The sequence below is a fragment of the Marmota monax genome, unplaced genomic scaffold, assembly GCF_021218885.2.
Source record: "Marmota monax isolate L192 unplaced genomic scaffold, Marmota_monax_Labrador192_F-V1.1 WCK01_AAM20220418_F8-fsc00039, whole genome shotgun sequence".
Classification (NCBI taxonomy): Eukaryota; Metazoa; Chordata; class Mammalia; order Rodentia; family Sciuridae; genus Marmota; species Marmota monax.
In genome coordinates, this window is record NW_026693602.1 from 14,344,877 (window position 1) to 14,366,595 (window position 21,719).

Consider the following 21,719-nt stretch of genomic DNA (forward strand, 5'->3'; position numbering starts at 1 on the left):
ACCGCTTGAGCCACATCCCCAGCCCCCACAATGGTTCTTAAACCTGGCTGCACAAACAAATTCAGAGACTGAAAAGAAAGAATATGATATTCCATGGAAATGTAATCTGCAAACAAGCAGGAGTAGCAATCCTTACATGTTCAAAAGCAGACTTGAAGCCAAAATTAGAAGAGACAAAGAAAATCATTAGCAAAGGGAACAATTCAGCAAGAAGATAAAAGGATTATAAATATTTATGCCCCAAAGTCCATGTACTTAACTACAAAGCACAAACACTACTTGACACAAAGGGACTGGTTGGCCCCATATAATAATAGTTGGGGACTTTCAGAACCCTGATCTCGCTGAAAGATAAATCATCCAGACAAAATTCAACAGTCAGAACAAAGTTAAACTACCTCATAGATCAAATGGAATTAACAGATATCTACAGAATATTCCATCCCACATCAGCAGAATACTTCTTTTTCAACAGCTCATGGAATGTTCCTGAAAAATGGATCTTATATTAGGCTATAAAGCAAGTTTTCATCAAGAAAAAAATAATTGGAATAATTTCTTGCATCTTTTTTATAACCTTTTTGAGAGAGAGAGAGAGAGAGAGAGAGAGTTTTTTTAATATTTTTTTTTAGTTTTTGGCGGACACAACATCTTTGTTTGTATGTGGTGCTGAGGATGGAACCCGGGCGGCATGCATGCCAGGCGAGCGCACTACCGCTTGAGCCACATCCCCAGCCCCAATTTCTTGTATCTTATTAGATCATAATGAAGTGAAATTAGAAATCAACAGCAAGAGAAAGTAGAGTATATGAACACATGGAGACTGAACAATGCATTTTTTGTTTGTCTGTTTTGGTACCAGATATTTAACCCAGGGGTGCTTTACCACTGAGCACACCCCCAGCCATTTTTAGTATTTTTATTTATTCTGAGATAAGGTCTCATAAAGTTCCTGAGGCTGAACCTGAACTTGAAGATCTTCCTATCAGCTTCCTGAATACTGGGATCATAGACATGTACCTCTACACCCAGCAACATGCATTCTCTGAATAATCAATGGGGCATTGAAGAAATTGGGGGAAATAAGTGAATGGAAATACAACATACCATAGCCTGTAGGATACAGCAGAGGCAGTTCTAAGAGGGAAGGTATAGCTATGAGTGCCTACATTAAAAAATCAGAACAGGGGCTGGGGTTGTGGCTCAGCTGCAGAGCACTTGCCTAGCATGTGTGAGGCATGGGGTTCGATCCTCAGCAACACATAAAAATAAATAAAATAAAGGTATTCTGTCCAACTACAACTAAAAACAAATAGAGAAAAACAACCCACAAGATATTTTTTTAAAAATCAGAGCAATCCCAAATGAATAACCTAATGGTGCATCTCAAGAAAAACAAGTACATATCAAACCTAAAATCAGTAGAAGGAAAGAAATAATAAAGATGAGAGCTGAAATTAATGAATTAAGAGACTAAAAGCACAATACAAAGGATCAGTGAAACAGCCCTGGTTCTTTGGAAAGATAAACAAGATTGAAAAATCAGAGCCAAACTAACCAGAAGAAAGCGAACACTCAAATCAATAAAATTAGAGACAAAAATGTAGATATTACAACAGATCCCACTAAAGTCCAGAGGGTCATTAGGGACTATTTTGAAAAATTATATCCCAACAAATTGGAAAATCTAGGTGAAATGGATGAATTTCTAGACATGTACAATCTACTAAGAGTATATAAAAAGTCTTAACAGACCAATAACAAGCAATGATATTGAAGCAATAATAAAAAGCCCTGGGCTGAATGGATTTATGGTTGAATTTTACCAGACCTTTAATTACTGACACCAGTGCTCTTCAACCTATTCCAACAAATAGAAATGGAAGAAATGCTTCCAGACTCATTCTTTGAAGCCAGTACCACTAGAAAAAGACACACTTGGACAGAAAATTGTAGACCAATATCCTTAATGAATGTGCACCAAAAAGTCAATAAAATGCTTACAAAATGAATTCAATAACACATTAAAAACACCATACACAGTGACCAAGGTGGTTCATTCCAGGGCACAAGGATGGTTTAACATACAAATCAATGAATATTATGCAATACATGTACAGAATCAAAAACAGAAAAATCATGTGATCATGTCAATAGCTGCAGAAAAAACAAAATTCAATGCCTTTTCACAATAAAAACCATGAAGAAACTAGAGGTAGAAGAATTAGACCTCAACATAATAAAGGGTCTATGTGACAAACCCAAAGCCACCACCTTATTAAATGGAGAAAAACTGAAAGCCTTTTCCTTTAAAATCAAGACCAAGACAAAGATGTTCACTTCACTACTCCTATTCAACATAGTATTGACATTTAACCAGAGCAATTAGATAAGGAAAAAAAAGGAGGGGATATACAATTGGAAAGGAAGAAGTCGAATTTTCTCTATTTGTAGATGAATCAATCCTGTATTTAGAAGACCTAAAGATTCCAATAGAACACTTTTAGAGCTGATAAATATATTCAGCAAAGATTGAAAGAATCGAAAATCAGTATACAAAAACCAACTTAGTAGCTGGGTGACGTGGTACACATCTTAATCCCAGCTAAAACACTGAGGCAGGAGGATCACAACTTTAAAGCTAGGCTGGGCAACTTAGTAAGACCCTTTTCCAAACTAAAGAGTCTGGGGCTATAGCTGGGCAGTAGAGCACCCTAAGTTCAATCTACTGCAAAAAAGAAAACAACAGGGAAAAACCAAAACCAACTCAATATATAGGGTGAGGCCAGAGCATCGAGTTTATGTTTTAACTCCCCAGATGATTCTAATTGTAGCATCACTTTTATTTTTTTTCAACTCCCCAGGTGATTCTAATTTGTAGCCAGGCTTGAGATCTATTTGGAACTGTAGTTCTTACAGTGTCTCCTAGACAGCCCACATCTTTTTGCGTGTGTGTGTGGTACTGGGGATTGAACCCAGGGCCTTGTGCATTCAATGCAAGCATGTTACCAACTGAGCTATATCCCTGACCCCCACATCTGTATCCTAGGAAATTTCTGGTTCCACACCAGATTTACTGCATCAGCTCTGGGGATGGGATTCTGGATCCCTCTGGTACAGAAATGGTGTGTGTGTGTGCTTTAGGTGGTTCTTATACAGCTAAAGTTTAAGAACCACTGACTCTATAGAGGGGTACTTCTTAGAATTAGACATACTTTTATTACTCTTTATGTACTTCATGTGTATTTGAATCTGGTGATATAGCTCAAAGATTCTGACTCAGTTCAGATGCAACCTGAGATTCTGAGTTTCTGACAATCTCCCAGATGCTGCTGCTAATCTATTCAACACACTGAGTAGCAAATTCTTTGTGGAATTATCCATGTACCACATAGAAGTAGATGGTTTCACCTGTCAGTCATAGGTTTCTGCACAAATTACACTTTTGTGGTTGTTTACATTTTCTTCTCTGGACACTAGTTCTTTTAATACTTAGGGAAATCTTTTCAGGTTAGGTCTAAAATTTTGAGCTAGAACTGTTCTCAAAATCCTTCATAGTCACTGGTTTCCCCTTGGATAATGGCTGTAAGAATATTCCTAGAATTAGGCTGTTGTGATGGTTTGGATTTTAAATATTCCCCCAAAGCTCATGTTTTTTTTTTTTTTGTTGTTGTTGTTTTTAAAGAGAGAGTGAGAGACAGACAGAGAGACAGAGAGAAGAGAGAATTTTTTAATATTTATTTTTTAGTTCTTGGCGGACACAACATCTTTGTATGTGGTGCTGAGGATCGAACCCGGGCCGCACGCATGCCAGGCGAGCGCGCTACCGCTTGAGCCACATCTCCAACCCCCAAAGCTCATGTGTTAAAGGCTTGGTCCCTGACTGACAGTGCTATGGGGAAGTGGGTCCTAGTTGGAGGAGGTTAGCTCATAGAGGGTGGGCCCTGGAAGGGAGCATTGGGACTCCAGTCCCTGGCTTACCTGTTTGCTTCTGGCTGTCATGAGGCAGTGCCGTTTTCCTCCACTATGATGTATTGCCTTGACATGGGCCCAGTGACTGTGGACTGAAACCTATGAAGCTGTGAGCCAAAATAAACATTTCCTATTCTTAAGTTGGTGTTTCTCAGGTGACCTGTCATAATGATATAAATTTAACACAAAATGTACCTCTTCCCTTTGTCTCACCTGCCATAATCTTTCATGTCTGAACTCAGATTCTACAGCATCTCTACCCAGACTCCATTCCCAGCCTAACTAAATCCTTGGTTAATTGATACCTCTTCATTTTAATTGTTCACAATATATTTACTAACATAAATGTAATCAGATCCAAGACTGAGTGAAAAAACATTCAGATAAGTATGATGTCAGAATGCTTTTTTTTTTTCTCAGAGTGCACACACCATGTGGAAAATTTTCTAGTTACTGATCCTGCTCTGCTATTCCCTTGCTATTTGCCTCACTATACAGATAGAGTAAGGGGGAATATGTATACAGTTCAAGCTTGGGCATATTATTCAATCGTGACATTGTTTTCTGTACTTGGAATAATACATCTCCAAAAACAAAACAAAACAAAAAAATAATTTTAAAATAGGCTTTTATTATGAAATACAAAATATTTGCAAAAATTTTAAAATTTCAGTTACAGTGTTAATTTAATAATCTTTGAGAAAGCACCACATTAAAAAGATACACTCTTAAGAAATAATTTAAAATGCATATGCTTAATAGTAATTATAACACTGGCAAAATCATGAAATCTGGCCTTTTTTTTTTTTCAACAGTGCTGGAAATCCAATCTAGGTCCTCACACATGGTAGGCAAGTGCTGCACCCCTGAGTTATCCTCCCAGTCCCAGAAACTTTTCCCCAGTCCTATTTTGTATTTTATTTAGAGACAGGGTCTCACTGAGTTGCTTTAGCACCTCAATTTTGCTGAGGCTGGCTCTGAACTCGTGATCTTCCTGACGCAGCCTCCCAAGCCACTGGGATTATAGGAGTGCATCACTGCACCCGCCTCAAACACTTTTGAAACATTATGTATACCAAATAAAAAAACTATGGGTCAAACTGGCCTGTGTGGACTACCAGTTTGCTACTTGGGTCTACATGAATTTCTGACATTTCATGTACCTATTTCTCAAATGGCAGACAGTTCTTCTCAAAGACTATATATAATATATACATATACGTGTGTGTGTGTGTGTGTGTGTGTGAGAGAGAGAGAGAGAGAGAGAGAGACAAAGAGAGAGAACTTACACTACTTTGCCGGGAGCAGATTAAAAATTCTAAGGAAAGATATCTTGCTCTTTGAATTAATCAATTTAGGCAGTTACATGAAAATGTTCTTGAAACATCTGGTTGAGAGATGAAATTTTTAAAATGATCTTTCACATTTTATTTGGGAAAAATCAGCTATGCCTAAGAGTTAATTAAAGCTATATCAAAATTTCATTCTTTTACCTGTAGAGAAATCACACATAGTATGTTATTGCTTAATAAGAAATATTTATGTGAAAAAGAATAAAGTACTGATTTTTACTAAAGCCATTGTCCAGAAAATGATCATATCACATTACTACATACATGGTACAGAAAATCATTGCAATTCAGTTGTCAGTAAATTTAAATTTCATCTTTAAAGGGTATTTTGTGGAAGAACTTCAGGAGGTTTTAATACTTTCACTTAAAACTGAAGATTCTAGTCTGAACATTTAAAATTGCCTTAGCTAACAGCTGTGCTCTGTTAGTGTGTTTTATAGAAGTTACTACTTGGTCTGCCATCAATGAACTCACATTAATAATTTTTAAATAGTTGTAAGAATTAAGTTGATGAAGTATTACAGATAAAATCTTTAAAAAGGCTGCAAAGGCACATTTTAATTCATCTATCCTTACTAGATTAAATACATATTTTAAAATAATTTGTGACAACAAAGATTGCAAATAAACAAAACTTAAATACACTTACTCTAAACCTTTACACAATACCCAACAATATTTTTTACTTATTTTCTTTAACATTTTAGTTTTCTGCTAAAGAAGTTAAACCCAAGAAACCACCAAATCTAGCCATATAATCCCCTACAAAAAATCAGTAACTAGTATATATAGTTTTTCTGTAAAAATGAAGTTTCCATAGGACAACTCAATTTTATTGTGGTTACTGAATTCTGAAATTAAAGTCAAAACTGTGAGATATTTTGGGCTAAAGTCAGATGTTTAGCAAATTGAAGATTAGGAACACAAGAAAATGTTAGAGTAAGCATCAGTTAATGCAATAGATTAATCATTTCCATTTTTCATGGATTGAAACTCTTTTCAGTACTGGGGATTAAACAGGGACATTCTACCACTGAACAACATCCCCAGTCCTTTTTTTGAGAGAGTGTCTCACTAAGATGCTCAGGCTGGCTGAAACTTGTGATTGTCCTGCCTCAGCCTCCTAAGCAGCTGGTATTACAGGTGTATACCACCATGTCTGGCAAAGTGAAAATTTGGCACGATTTTCTAACCTAATTTTTGGTAAAATTTTAAAGTCTAGCCCAGTGAAATTCATCTTATTTATAATTCAGCAATCACTTTAATTATTAAAAAGCACTTGTCTACAAAGCAGTTAAGATTTTTAAGAATTCAAAGGTAAGACTGATTTTACACATCACAAGTATTTCTATGGCAGAAAATTAACTAGAGTTGAAAACAGTAGAAGTTCACTACGCATCAAAAATATGCACATATTTCTCAAGTTGATAGCAGAAATGTCATATAAGGGCATACAGTACAGGTTGATATATAACAATCTGTTTGTTTTAGCAATTTTATTAAAAACCTATAGGTTTGGGGCTGGGGATATGGCTCAGTGGTAAAGTATTTGCCTAGCATGTGTTAGGCCCTGAGTTCAATCCCCAGCACTGGAAAAAACAAAACAAAACAACATGTTCCCATGGATACATTTATTTTAAATTAATAAATTATTCATAATTGAAAATGTAAAGTTTTCATAAATAGTTATAATAGACTAGATATTGAGCATATGGGATTCCCACAAACAGAAACACCATACTTTAAGATTATTTAATTCAAACAATGTTTTAAAATTACTGAAATGTATTTAGAATTTATAGGTGACTGATCTGCAACACTGAATTCCGGACTCCAGTGCTGTCTGCTTGTTCTTCACATTGTCACAGGATAAAAATTCCTCTTGTAAAAACTGCTTGCTGATTGCATAACACAGTGATCCAATCAGTTGGCATATTTACGGAGGAAGCGGTCAAATGCATCATAGATGGCTTGTCTAAAATTAAATATGGAGGAAAACCTGTAAGTAATTAGTAAAAAGGAAGTGGGGGCAGACAACCCCTTTACTGAAAGTATTTCCAAAATAATCTGTGGTTCCCACGCTAATTTCCTTTCCAAACAGCTGCAGAAGAGGCAGGGATCGGGTGGAGCAGGGTTTGCATCTATATGACCTACACGATTGGAAAAACCTCAGATGTCAACTGCTGATGTCTCCAGGAGCATCTTTTTCTAAAGCACTTTTTTTTTTTTTTTTTTTTTAAAGATAGAATGAGAGAGGGAGGGAGGGAGAGAGAGAGAGAGAGAGAGAGAGAGAGAGAGAGAGAGAGAGAGAGAGAGAGAGAATTTTTAATATTTATTTTTTATTTCTCGGCGGACACCACATCTTTCTTTGTATGTGGTGCTGAGGATCGAACCCGGGCCGCACGCATGCCAGGCGAGCACGCTACTGCTTGAGCCACATCCCCAGCCCCTTCTAAAGCACTTTTTAAAGCAGATGTAAGTGGTAAGATAAAAACTGGTGTCTTTTCATTATCTTTTTGTTACTTTGTTGAAAATTAATTATGTCACTTTTCAGAATGTGGGATTCAATGTATTTCAGATTATTACACAGATGATTGTTTACTAAGAACATGTTCCTGGCAACTGAATTTTTTTTTTAAAGACACAGATGGGCTAGTTTAGGAAGTAGATACATATTCAAGGGAATGGGGGCCATCTCCATAGATGCCTTTGGGGTAAAGCAAAGAATACACACTCAAGGGACAATGCCAGCTCTCTTCAGAGGGGGAGAGAGCCTGACAACTGATTCCAGAATCAAAAGCCTGACTTCCTACGTTAATTAATTTATTTTGAAATTTCAATTGAGGGCTGGGGATGTGGCTCAAGCGGTAGCGTGCTCGCCTGGCATGCGTGCAGCCCGGGTTCGATCCTCAGCACCACATACAAAGATGTTGTGTCCACCGAAAACTAAAAAATAAAAATTAAAATTTCTCTCTCTCTCTTAAAAAAAAAAAAAAAAGAAATTTCAATTGAAAAGGAATTGGCAAATTGTTCTGTCTCCCATAAAACATTTTTAAAGCTTATTTGGGGCTTCCCTGCTATTGTACAATACATTTTCACTACAGAATATCCAGAAAATCTTAAAATATGGAAAGGAGAGAAAGTCCTATAAAAATTAAGAAATCACACTGATTTTTACATCCTACTTATTTAAGCAATTCCCACAGCCCAATAAAAATATTATCTTTAAAACTGACAGGCTGTTAATTGGTTGACTTTCAATATGTTGGGAACAGTTTTCTTTTCAATAATGGGAAATGAACTCAAGAGTGCTTTACCCCTGAGCTATATATCCCAGCCCTTTGAATTTTCAGACAGTGTCTAAGTTGCCCAGGGAGTCCTTGAACTTGCTGTCCTGCCTTAGCTTCTGGAGTTGCTCGGATTACAGGCTGGGCAACCTGGCCTGCTTTAGTTGTTTTTTTCCTTTAAGTATTTATTTATTTTTTTTAGTTATAGTTGGACACAACACCTTTATTTTATTTATTTTTACGTGGTGTTGAGGATCAAATCCAGAACCGAACATTCTAGATAACTGCTCTACTGCTGAGCCACAACCCCAGTCCCCGCTTTAAGTTTTGGCACAACTGGTCGGGGGCAGGAGGCAAAATGCCTTCCAATTAGTTAAATGCCTTCCAATTTTGAGTTTTTACATCCGACTTGGACTATCTACTATTCCTAATGTCTTTTGGTCATGTTCCCATTTAGCTACACTGAAGAGTAAAGGAAATTCAATACTGCAAGCATATGGGCCCTCTGCATTCACATACATATCAGAACTTAAGACTTGAGCAATCAAAGCAACCCTATATTGTTGCCAGAGGGTCATTAGAATACTGGATAGATGGTGTACTCACTTACCAACTGACAAGAATTCAAATGCTGAACGGGTGTTTTAAAAAAATCATTCTATAAAAAGAAAAGTTTATTATGTTCTTCAAAATATTACAGAGTTGAAGAATTAGTCTGTACCTCAAAAAGGTGACCTCTGTAAGTTGGACTTGGTAAGCAACAATGTACAAAAAATTATTTCTTAGGTAAACAAGAGCTAAACACTTCACAACAATTCTATTATATAGCTACCCAGTTGGCAGTCTTTTGTTTTTTGTTTCTGTTTTTTAGTTGGAGATGGACACAATACCTTTATTTTATTTGTTTATTTTTATGTGGTGCTGGGGATCAAACTCAATGCCTCACGCATGCTAGGCAAGCACTCTACCACTGAGCCACAACCCTGGCCAAGCTGGCAGTTTTTTGAAAGCTTGTGTACAAGGCACTGATCTAAGCACTTACATGAACTAATTTACTAACTAAATCACTAATTTATCATTAGTGATAAATACATTCTAATAATACATTTTATGATCAAATGTGGATAGAAGTAAAAATTATGCAGGACATCAGGAAATTAAAAGTTATAAAAGTAAATTATAAAATAGTGGAGTCAGGTCAGTAACATTAAAATCAATATTTCACTCCTCATTTAAGGTATTCACTTCTAACTAAAAAACTTTGCTAGCCTGGAGAAATGGAGCATGCCTGTAAGTAATCCTAGCAACTCCAGAGGCTAAGGCAGAAGGATCACGAGTTCCAGGCCAGCCTCAACCGAGCAAGGCCCTAAGCAGCTTAAGATCCGGTCTCAAAATAAAATGGGCTGGGGATATAGCTCAGTAGTAAAGTGCCCCCTGGGTTTAATCCCCAGTACCCCAAAAGAAAACAAAAAAACCAATGCTAGGCTATTTCACAGATACTCAGGTCATTCTGAGAAAATGATAGAGTGGGATGAAAAAAGTTCTTGAGGCACCAAAACAATTTCTACAAAACAGTGTTTCTTCCCATACCTGAAAACACTTTCCCATTGATACATACAGGTTTTTTCTTTTTTGGACTAGGGATTAAACCCAGGAGTGTTCCACCACTAGTGTTCTAGCCTTTTGTTTTTTGAGACAAGGCCTCGCTAAGTTGCTGAAGCTGGGATCACAGGCTTGAGCCCCCATACCTGGCTCAACCATTGAGTTAAAGAGGGTAAAACCTCCCAATAAAGCCTGCTTCTGGTAGCCATTTAGGCTTTCTATCCCAGTTCTCTAGAAGAAAAAAATAAAAGGACACAATGGGAAAGAGGGAAAAATACCTCAATGTGAGGTTTGTGGAAGGTAAAAAGGAAGTAAGAGGACTAAAATATACCAAAACAAAACAAACAAATTTTTTTTTTTTTTTGTATTTAATGAGGAAAAAATACCCCAGACCAAACAAGCAGCAAATAACAAATCATCTTACCTGAAAAGTCCTTGTTTAAAAAGATAGGCACTAATATGACCCCCTTCTAGGTATCGGATTTCACAACCAGGCCAAATTTCTTGTAGACTCCGAACTCCTGTTCGTGGGATGTAGGCATCCTCCTTGGCTTGTACCACTATAATGAGGCTCGGGTCAACTGGAACTAGGTATAGGGTTTTACATGTTAAAAAGCTTTAAAATTTTTATATAAATACCCTAAAACATATTAGAAAATAAACACACCACACAGTACAGTAAGTGAAACATCAGTCAAGTTATGACTTTTAAATTAAAAATCAACCATAATGTCACCATTACTATGATAATTCTAATACAGTGAGATAAATATTCCAAGGATATAAAATCCAGTGTGTTTTATTTTATTTTTTGGGTGCTGGGGATTGAACCAGGACCTCATGCATGAAAGCACATGCTCTAGTACTGGTTAACACCTTAGCCCCTCCAATGTATTTATTTTATTTTATTTTTTTGCAGTACTGGGGGTGGAACCCTGGCTCTCACACATGAAAAGCAAGTGTTCTACCACTGTGCTATATCCCCAGCCTTTTAAAAATATTATGAGGCAGGATCTTTAAGGTGCTGAGTCCAGCCTCAAACATTTGATCGTCCTGCCACAGCCTTTGGAATAGCTGGGATGATAGGCATACACCATGGTGCCAGGCTCCAACATATTTTTTAAAAAAATTTTTTTGTAGTTGTAGATGGACAGAATACCTTTATTTTATTTGTATATGGTGCTAAGGATCGAACCCAGTGCCTCACACATGCTAGGTAAGCGCTTTGCCACTGAGCTACATCTCCAGCCCCTCCAACTTATTTTTTATTTTTTGGTTGATCACAGCTTTTTTTTTTTTTTTTTTTTTGTTGTTGTTACTGGGGATTGAACCCAGGCATGCTTTACCACTGAGCTAAAGCCCCACCTTTTAAATTTTTATTTAAAGACAGGGTTTCACAAAATTGCTGAGGCTGGCCTTGAACTTGCAATCCTCTTGTCTCATCTTCCTAAGTGGTCCAATTGTTTTTTGTGTGGTGTCAGAGATTGAACCCAGTCCAGCACTCTACCAACTGAGCTATATCCCCAGCCCTCCAATGTATTTTTTAAATGAATAATCCCTTAGATTTTCATGAATAAAATATGATACATTTAAAAGACCAATTTAAACACTTTCTGAAGCCAACAAAAAAGTATACCTTTGAAAATACAAAACTGTAAAGCATCCTTAAATATATTTCACAAATATTTATACATTAGGACATCGTCTCAATTTTAAATAAAAATTAGTACCTGAGAAATTTGCTACATGAGTACATTCGTCCATGACTCCTTTCATAAATATTAAAGACTCTTTTTGAAGATGGTTTCTTCTTTGTTCTTTGCTGAGTAGACGATGTGACTGAGGGCTGTAACCTGTGTAACTACTTTTGTTGGTTTTAAGTGTTTGAGCCAAGCACTCTATCTTAGAGGTATCTTGCAACAACAGTCCTTCTGATGAAGCACTCAGAGAAGTTTTACTAGAATTGTGGCACTCAGCAGGTTTCTGGGACACAACTTGGTCTGTCATATCTAAATTTATAGTTCTAGAAACTAGATTGAGGTTAGGTAGCTTGTCTGCACTGCTAGAGAAGCGTTTCACGAACTCTTGTCCCATTTTGAAGGAATCTGTCTGAATATATGAAAGAAAAAAATTTAATATAAAATGGGGCTTTATTAGTCAGGTGTGGTGATGCATGCCTATAATTCCATTAGCTTGAGAGGCTGGGGTAGGTAGGATCACAAGTTCAAGGCAGCCTGGGCAACTTAGCGACCCTCTCAAAAAAAAAAAAAAAAAAAAAGGACTGAGAATGTAGCTCAGTGGTAGAGCACATCTGGATCCAATCCCAGCACATAAACACTAAATTAAACAAACAAATGAATAAACAGAGAAGAGAAAAAAGTGCATATTTGTATGGTTTGGATATGGACCAACAATTCCCTGAACGATTCAAGAGTAATACAGTAGGTTCTTTGTTTCGTGGGACAGACTTAGGCCAATGCAAGAAGAGGGAGTAGAAATTTTTTTGTTTATTTATTCATTCATTTGTTTAGTGATACTGCGAATGAACTCAGGGGCACTTTACCCCTGAACTGTATCCCCGGCCCGTTTTTACTTAATTTTTTTCTATTATATATTTTTTAAATGTTGATGGACCTTTATTTTATTCATTTATTTATATTCGGTGTTGAGAATCGAATCCAGTGCCTCACACATGCTAGGCAAGTGCTCTACCACTGAGCCCCAACTCCAGCTCCTGCTTTTATTTTATGAGAAAGGGCCTTGCTTGATAGCTGAGGTTGGCCTCAAATTTGTAATCCTCTTGCTTCAACTTCCAAACTCACTGGGATTATAGGTGAGCACCATCATACCCAGCTACCTTTTTATCATTTTTGATGCTTAAACTATACGACTTATTATATAAATATAATCTATTTCAGAAACTAAGGAATTAAAAACTGGTTCAAAGCAAGCAAATAAAAATATTGACATCCTTGAGAACAAGAACAAATCACATCCACAAATATAAAACCTGGAAGTACAAGGATCAGAATGGTACACTGAGAAATTTACTTTCTTTTGACTGGGAAAACACAAATGAAAAGACAGTTTATTACTGTGAACTGTTTCAGAGACAAGAAGTAGTGGGGAAGAATACATGTTCATTGCAGATGAAATTTATGACTTTTCCTTTAAAAATACATGTAAGTTTTCTCAGAAGCTTTCAAATATGGACAAATTTCTGATAACAGGTATAGTGGGATACAACCAATTAGGTGAAGCTATTTTGTAATAAAGTTCTTTTTTTAAGTACTGGGGTTTAAACTCATGGGTGCTTACCACTGAGTTACATCACTAGTCCTTTTTATTTATTTTGAGACGGAGTTTCACTAAGTTGCTTAGGGTCTTGGTAAGTGGCTGGGGCTGGTCTTGAACTTGGGATCCTCCTGCTCTCAGCCTCCTGAGTTGCTGGGATCACAGGCAAGTGTCACCTTGCCTGACTATAATGAAGTTCTTAAGCAAATAACTACTGTTTGAGGATATAGAAGGTGGACCAACTTTACAAGTATGAGGTTCACTGTGTCATAATTAGAAATAAAAAGTTCTCATGGATAGTAAAAATATTCTTTTGCTTTCAGAAACTCCAAGACTCAGTAATTTTGAAACCGAAAAAATTTTCAACTCATGGAAAGAACTCGTCACCCTTGAAGAATAACAGGGAACCAATTCATTCTCCTTAGAATTACAAAGAGATAATTAAAATATGAGCATTTTGCCATCCTCAAGGAATTAAAAGACATAGCCATTAAATATCAGTGGAGGACTGGAGTTGTGGCTCAGCTGTAGAGTGCTCGCCTAGCATGTGCGAGGCCCTGGGTTCAATCCTCAGCACCACATAAAAATAAATAAAGAAAATAAAGGTATTGTGGACAACTAAAAAAATAAATGTTTGTTAAAAAAGTATCAGTGGAGGCTACAAAAAAAAAAAAATAATAAATAAATAAATAAAAGACAACCAAAGACTATTTGCTTTGTGAGTGAAATCAAAACCAAGTTTAATCAAGCCTTTAGATCCAATTGCTGATCTCGCAGGCTAGATAAAACAGTATGCTGAATTGTACCAGGAGATATAATCAGAAAAATCTAGAATGTGACAAATCAACAGGTCTAATTCTTTAAGAAATTAATTGTAAAGAAAAGAAAGGAATGGAAGAAATTTATCAATTAAAAAATACATGAAACTGGCTAGGCATGATGGTGCACACTTGTAATCCCAGTGGCTTGGGAGGCTAAGACAGGAGGATCACAAGTTTAAAGATAGCCTCAGTAATTTAGCAAGGTGCTAAGCAACTCAGCGAGACTCTGTCTCTAAATAAAATACAAAATAGGGCTGGGGATGTGGCTCAGTGGTGGAGTACCCCAGAGTTCAATCCCTGGTACCAAAACAACAACAACAACAACAACAAAACAAACAAACAAAAAAACCCATGAAATTTTAGTATCCAGGGATGCACATTTGAACAATAAAATTATTTAAACATAAAAGGAAGCAGTTACTATAAAAGGATAATGATTACTAAGAGTTGGGGAAAGTAGGCCTGTGTTTAGGATACATGAAAAGGATTTCCAATTGGATAGTTAAGTTATTGTACCCTTGATTGAACCCAGGACTTCATGAATGCTAGGATAATATTCTACTACTGAGCCACATTCACAGCTACATTTTAATAAGTGTAATAAAGACTACATATGCTTTGCATAATTTTCTTTCAAAATGAATAATTTTTGCGATACTGGGGACTGATCCCAGGGCCTTGTGTATGCTAGTTAAGTGCTACACCACTGAATTACACCCCAGGCCATTTAAATTTTATTTATTTTTTACTGATGCATTAAAATTATATGAGATTCATATGCATATTTGTATGTGCATACAATTTGATTAATCTCATTCTCCATTTACCTTCACTTTTCCTTTTTCTCCCTTCCCCTGATCCAACTATTCTGATGTTCCTTCTGTTATTATTTTAATTAATGCATTATAATTATATACAAGTGGGATTGACTGTGGTATAGTTGTAAATGGACATAGCATAATTTGGTAGATTTTGTTCTTTCATTTTACTTTAAGAGCGGGTCTTGCTATATTGGTCAGGAAGGCCTCAAACTTTTGATCCTCTTGCTTCAGCTTCCTGAGTCCCCAAAGTTAAAAATGAAAAAAAAAAATTAAAATAGTATGTATATCTTTAAAAATTGGCTATACTGTTTAAAAATTGTATCACTATGGGCTGGGGATATAGCTCAGTTGGTGCACTGCTTGCCTCACATGCACAAAACCCAGCACCACCAAAAAAAAAAGAATCACTAATCCCAATGACTTGGAAGGCTGAGGTAGTAGGATCACAAGTTCAAGGCCAGCTCAACAATTAAGCAAGGCCCTTAGCAACTTATGGAGATCCTGCCTCACAAAATAAAAAGGACTAGGGATGTAGCTCAATGGTAAAGCATTCTTAGTCAATCCTTGGTACCAACAACAAAAAAATGGAATCACTAAATATATAATTGACTTTCCCCCCAATGTTATGTTGAAATTAAAATACTTACTCCACAATATTCAAGCATGTGAATAATTTCTTCTTCATAAACTGTCTGTGTATAATATTGCTTTTCCAGCTCCCTCCAATTAATTGATTTACTCAATACACCCTAAAATAACAAACTAAATTAAGATCAAGTGACACCATATTTTGCCCAATACTTTTATTTTTATTAATTACTGTGTAAAAGAGTGAAAACAGCAGTCTTGAGATTGCCTGTCCTTATGGAGGCCTGCATTCAAGGCTGGGCCTTCTTGGAGTCTGGAACTTGAGGAATAAGCACTCCATTACCTTGATATGACTGCCCCTAAATGATAAGAGTGGATCATTGTGCCCAGGCTGTTTATACAGGCAATGTAGTTTCTCTTTAACACTGCTTCCCTTCTACAATTTTGGTTCTTGCTAGGCAGAGGATGCCTGACTTGCTGACTGGGTTAAAAACCCTGGTGCCAGGCTCAGCTGGGCAGCACTCTGTGTGCTTTGTCACACTTTTCACTGGAGGAACTAAGCACAATTGAGAGTTTTCACTGGGTGAGGGAGTGTGTACAGGCCTGTGCCTTGTGCTTTTTCCTTCTGTTAATTTTATGTTGTATCCTTCCACTAAGTCTTAGTCACAAGTACAAATAAATGTTGAGTCTTGTTATTCCTTCTAGTGAAATCACCAAACCTGGGGGTGATCTTGGGAACCCCAAACCCAATTATCTTTAATTACATATATAGCTATCTAAATATTAAGTGCCATTAAATTACCGTAGTGAAGACCCCAGATGCTGTGGACCAAGACAGACATGGAATCAGTGGCATGGGCTTAGGCCAGTTGGATACTGCTAAGGAGGCCATCTGTAACATATTAGCAGTAAGTTTAGAGAGCTTCTGTTTAAAGTTCCTATTCATTAAAATTAAAAATATTCAATACTAAGAAGTACTTTCTGAGGTAAGTTGAGATCAGACATAAACATAAACACCCATGAGCATGTCTAGTGACCTTGCTAAACTCCCCAAATCATAAATTCAACCATAATTTCCTCCTCAGAAAGCAATGAAGTACAAGGGCTGGGGTTGTGGCACAGTGGTAGAACACTCGCCTCACACGTGCATGACCCTGGGGTTCAATCCTCAGCACCATATAAAAATAAATAAATAAAATAAAGATATTGTGCCTAACTACAATAAATAAATATTAAAAAAGAAGAAAGCAATAAAGTATAAAAGAAAATTTTAAGAACCTGGAGATGCTTCGTTGAGACCTGCTTTCTACTGAGTGAGCACTGAGCAAAGGTGCTGAGAGGTGGAGGCAGGGTGGCAGGCTGAGTTCACTCACGACTGGTGTGACTTGCTCAGTGCTGCAGTGTCCACCAGGCAGCCTCAGACCTCAAGGCTGACTGGGGACACCAAGCATGGGGGAACTGTAGAGCAGATTACACAGGAGCATGACATGATGGAATGTGTGTGTTTAGGGAAGGGAAACGTGCCTTTTGGTTGGAGGAATCATAGAAGGCTTCAAGAAATGGCAGAGTCTTTCAGGGTAACGAGACGGGGTTTTGGCTAGCATAAGGGAGTTAATATGTTCAAAGCCAAGATTACACGGAAGCACAGGGTTTGGTAAGGGAACAGCTCATTGGCTGGTCAATAGCTTACTGGCCAAAAGGGTGAATGAGACTGGCAGGGCTGGAAAGATTAATTAGGATCAGATTAGTGGTCCCTTTGTTGTATAAGGAATTAATAAAGAAGTCTGAATGAAGGAGTGACATTGTCAAAGAAGTGATTCAAGGAAGCTAACATGGAAACACTAGTAGGTAGGAATATGAATCCTTTTCTACCCTCAGTTTCACTGTCTGGTAGTTTTTTTTTTTTTTTTTTTTAAGAGAGAGGAGGGAGGGAGGGAGGGAGGGAGGGAGAGAGAGAGAGAGAGAATTTTTTAATAATTATTTTTCAGTTTTCGGTGGACACAACATCTTTATTTTATTTGTATGTGGTGCTGAGGATCGAACCCAGTGCCCCGCGCATGCCAGGCAAGCGCATTACTGCTTGAGCCACATCCCCAGCCTATCTGGTAGTTTTAATTCTTATTATCTTTAAATATTTTGAGACATATTCTCACTAAGTTGTTGATGAATTTGTAATCCTCCTGCCTCAGCCTCCTAAGTCACTGGGATTACAGGTGTGTGCTCTCATGCCTGACTTGGTAATTGTTTTGAATTTTGAGTTTTTAAACTTAATTTTATAATTCAAATGACCTTCAGAAAACATCCTATACTTGAGACATTCTTGGCCCTCAGTGAACCAACTGCTTTATAGAAAAAACGGAATGCTAAACTAGACAAATCATCATAGTTCAGGGAAAAGTACTAATGAGAGATGAAGCCCAGTCTGCGGGTGAGACTGGAAGTAAGCTGTTGCTGGGCTAGGTGAGGGCATGGAGGGGCACTAAAGAGTGTTAGCATGGGGGACAATGAGAACTCACTGTTAAAGCAAGCTTCTGGCAGGTTTTTAGCAGGGGAGAGCAGGGCAGACTGGTGTAGAGTGAGTTAGTTATGTTGTAGAGTATATTTGTTATAAGCAAGACTGATGAGAGAAAAGACTAGATACAGGAAGAAACCAACAAGGAGTCTGTTTCAGGACACGCTAGAAGACAGATAAGGGTCAAATATGTTGGTGGAACCAGGGATGGAGATGGTTTAGCTATCTTGACCAGTTTAATAGCAAAATGGAACATTCACACTTGTCAAATGTAAAGTTAAATTTTATAATAAACTCTGGATAAAATATTAAATCCAATGTCTGAGCTATATCTATGGAGTCGTACCAAAAAAGTCTATATTAATCATACCAAAAATTACATTGTCACATCAGAATTGGAAAGAAGGTTTAGAAATTTGATGTTTTTTCTCCAAAACTAAAAATAATTCTATCCCTAAAGTGAATTTTAAAAATAACCTGATTCCCTAGCTCCCATAAGCATAATCACAATAAAATGTAAGATGAAAGGAAGAGGCTTACGTGTCCTCCCATGGATATTCCGGTCATTCCGAGAGGTCCATAACCTTCTCTCTCTAGCCAGTGCAAGAGAGCTGCAGATTCTAAAACAAGAGCTCCTCCCATCACAAAAAGGTCAGATACATTTTTTAAGCTGGACCTTCTAGTGTCACAAAACAAAGTAGAAAATGATTTATTTTATACATTTATATTTTAATATATAGAGATTTTCATTAGCACCCAGTTTTCATGTTCTTCCCTTACAAGACTAGACAACAAAGAAAAGCAATGGAAAAAATTGACAAAATGAGATTGCTGCTAACATTGTTCTATATATTAATCACAAACGTAATCTTTACTGAATTTCAACTAGCTCACTCAGTACCTACCTACCTATTTATTTTGCAGGTCTGGGGATTGAACGCAGGAGCACTCTACCACTGAGCTATATTCCAGTCCTTTTAATTTTCTTATTTTGGGACAGAGTTCCACTAAGTTGCCCAGGCTGGCCTTGAACTTGCCATCCTCCTGTCTCAGCCTCTGTAGCTTGAACACTGAGCTATACCCCCAGGCCTTTTTTATTTTGAGAAAGGCCTGGTTAATGTTCCCATTTTATAAATGAGATAACTGGTACTTAAAAAAGCCAAGGTGAGTTGGGCATGGTGGCACACAACAACAATCCCAGATATTCAAGGGGTTGTGGCAGTTAAGATAGTGAGAAACCCAGTGAGATATTGTGTCAAAATAAAAAGGGCTGGGGCTGGGGATGTGGCTCAAGTGGTAGCGTGCTCGCCTGGCATGCGTGCGGCCCGGGTTCGATCCTCAGCATCATATACAAAGATGTTGTGTCCGCCGAAAACTAAAAAATAAATATTAAAAAAAAATTCTCTCTCTTAAAAAAAAAAAAATTAAAAAAAAAAAAATAAAAATAAAAAGGGCTGAGATGTACCTTGGTGGAAAAACATCCCTGAAATCAATCTCCAGTACTGAAAAGTAAATAAATATATACACAATAAAAATAGAGACCAAGGTCAGACAATTAATAAATGGCAAGTGACAAATTCAAGTTATGTATGTTATGACTCAAGAATCCTTCTTTTAAACCCTGGCTGCCTCTCACTACACTTTAGTAGACTCCTCTGGATATTTTTTGCTTGTTTCTTTGTTTTTTGGTGTGTGTGATACTGGGGATTGAACCCAGGGGTGCTCCTACCAGAGTTGGATGCCCAACCCTTTTTATATTCTTATTTTGAGACAAGGTCTTACTAAGTTGCTGAGGCTGGACTTGAACTTGATATTCTCCTGCTTCGGCCTCCCAAATAGCATTCATGACTGGCTAATTTATTCCCATCTATCTACAGTTCTGGAATATGAGCTCTATGAGAGGACTTATTCCTTTCCACTTCTTTTTTATATGCTGGGATGGAACCCAGGCATAGCATGTTAGGCAAGTATTCTACCACTGCCACATCCCCAGGCCTAAGAGGACCTTTTCTAATAATAGATGCTTTTCTAAATAACAGTTGCTATATTTCTCATGTATAGGGTCAAATTTTTATTGAATGAACCAAACACAACAGAGATTACAGAAATGAAAAAAACACTGCCATCAAAGTTCATCATTTTAAAAGACCAGAAAGAGAATAGTTTATCTTCGTATTTTCTTTCTTTCTTTTTTTAAAATTTTTTTATAGTTGTAAATGGACAGCATGCTTTTATTTTGTTTATTTTTATGTGGTACTAAGGATTGAACCCAGGGTCTTATACATGCTAGGCAAGCGCTCTGCCACTGAGCTACAGCCTCAGCCCATATCTTCACATTTTCTGTAAAATGCATTGTGAATAAAAAGTAGTATTGCTAGGTGTGGTGGCGCATGCTTGTAATTCCAGTGATTCTAGAGGTTGAGGCAGGATGATTGCACGTTCAAGGCCAACCTCAGCAATTTAACCAGACCCTAAGCAACTTATGGAGACCCTGTTGCAAAATAAGTACTGGGAATGTAGTTCAGTGGTAAAGCACCCTTAGGTTCAATTCCTGGTGCCCCAAAAAACAAAAAAAGTATAGTTCCAATCAGAAATATATCTTAATTCAATCTATTACAATGTCTTATTGGACCTCCTTATCATACATTAAAATGCGAAAGTCAAATAAGAATTAAAGTAAACACACCTACTACAGTCATAACAACCCTCCCCCAATAACACATGGATATTAAACTTGTAAATAGTCAACTGAAGGATACCAACATTTTTTAAATTACTGAAAATTAGGTATTAGTACTTCAAAGATAAAGGTGGTTCATACTTACACTTGGTCCTTGGGTTTCCTGCAGCCATTTAAGAATGTGGGTCAAAGAGAAAGTTTTGAAATAATTAAATATACTTTTGCCGTAAAACATACAAACTTATAGCAAAATAATCAAGTTTGAACACATTTAATTAAACCAAAATAACTGCTCTCTAGTTATCTCAATAGGATATTTAGAAGTTCTCAGGTTTTTCAGCTTAGTTCTCTTAATTTTTTTTTTTTTTTTTTTTTTGTGGTACTGGGAACACCTATGGATGCTCAATCACTGAGCCACATCCCCAGTCCTTTTTATTTTTTTATTTGAAACAGGTCATGCTAAGTTGCTGAGGCCAACCTGGAATTCGCAATCCTTCTGCTTCAGCTGCCTGTGTACCTGGGATTATAGGTGTGTGACACTGGGCTTGGCCTTTTGTTTTTAATTTATACAATTTTACTGAGATACAATCACATAACATATAATATATCCATTTAAAACATATAAATTAATGTTTTTGGTATACTCATAGAGTTGTACAATCTTTAATAAATTTAAAATAATATTTAGTGACAGTTTTTTTTTAATTTATGAAATTAAGTTTCCTACAGAAATCCAGGAAATAAAGAATGTGTTTAGAAGAAAACCAACTTTATCTATAGCCAAGCCCAG

At 36.9% G+C, this 21,719-nt stretch overlaps 2 protein-coding genes across 4 annotated transcripts in view; one reads left to right on the forward strand and one right to left on the reverse strand.

Annotated features, from left to right (window-relative positions):
• The window catches only part of Mfsd8 (major facilitator superfamily domain containing 8), an 88,323-nt gene that overhangs the window by 10,798 nt on the left and 55,806 nt on the right, over positions 1-21,719 (forward strand). The window lies entirely within an intron of this gene.
• Abhd18 (abhydrolase domain containing 18) overlaps positions 4,584-21,719 on the reverse strand; it is a 39,981-nt gene continuing 22,845 nt past the window's right edge. The window contains exons 7-13 of one of the 3 annotated variants that reach the window (XM_058584066.1): positions 21,075-21,100; positions 18,790-18,928; positions 16,540-16,629; positions 15,797-15,898; positions 11,944-12,322; positions 10,638-10,800; positions 4,584-7,299 (exon numbers count right to left, since the gene is read on the reverse strand). In XM_058584066.1, the coding sequence (XP_058440049.1) occupies positions 7,248-7,299; positions 10,638-10,800; positions 11,944-12,322; positions 15,797-15,898; positions 16,540-16,629; positions 18,790-18,928; positions 21,075-21,100 (951 nt within the window). In that variant the 3' untranslated portion in view covers positions 4,584-7,247. The remainder of the gene's footprint in view (positions 7,300-10,637; positions 10,801-11,943; positions 12,323-15,796; positions 15,899-16,539; positions 16,630-18,789; positions 18,929-21,074; positions 21,101-21,719) is intronic. The other 2 variants (XM_046459608.2, XM_058584067.1) reach the window with 2 other exon arrangements.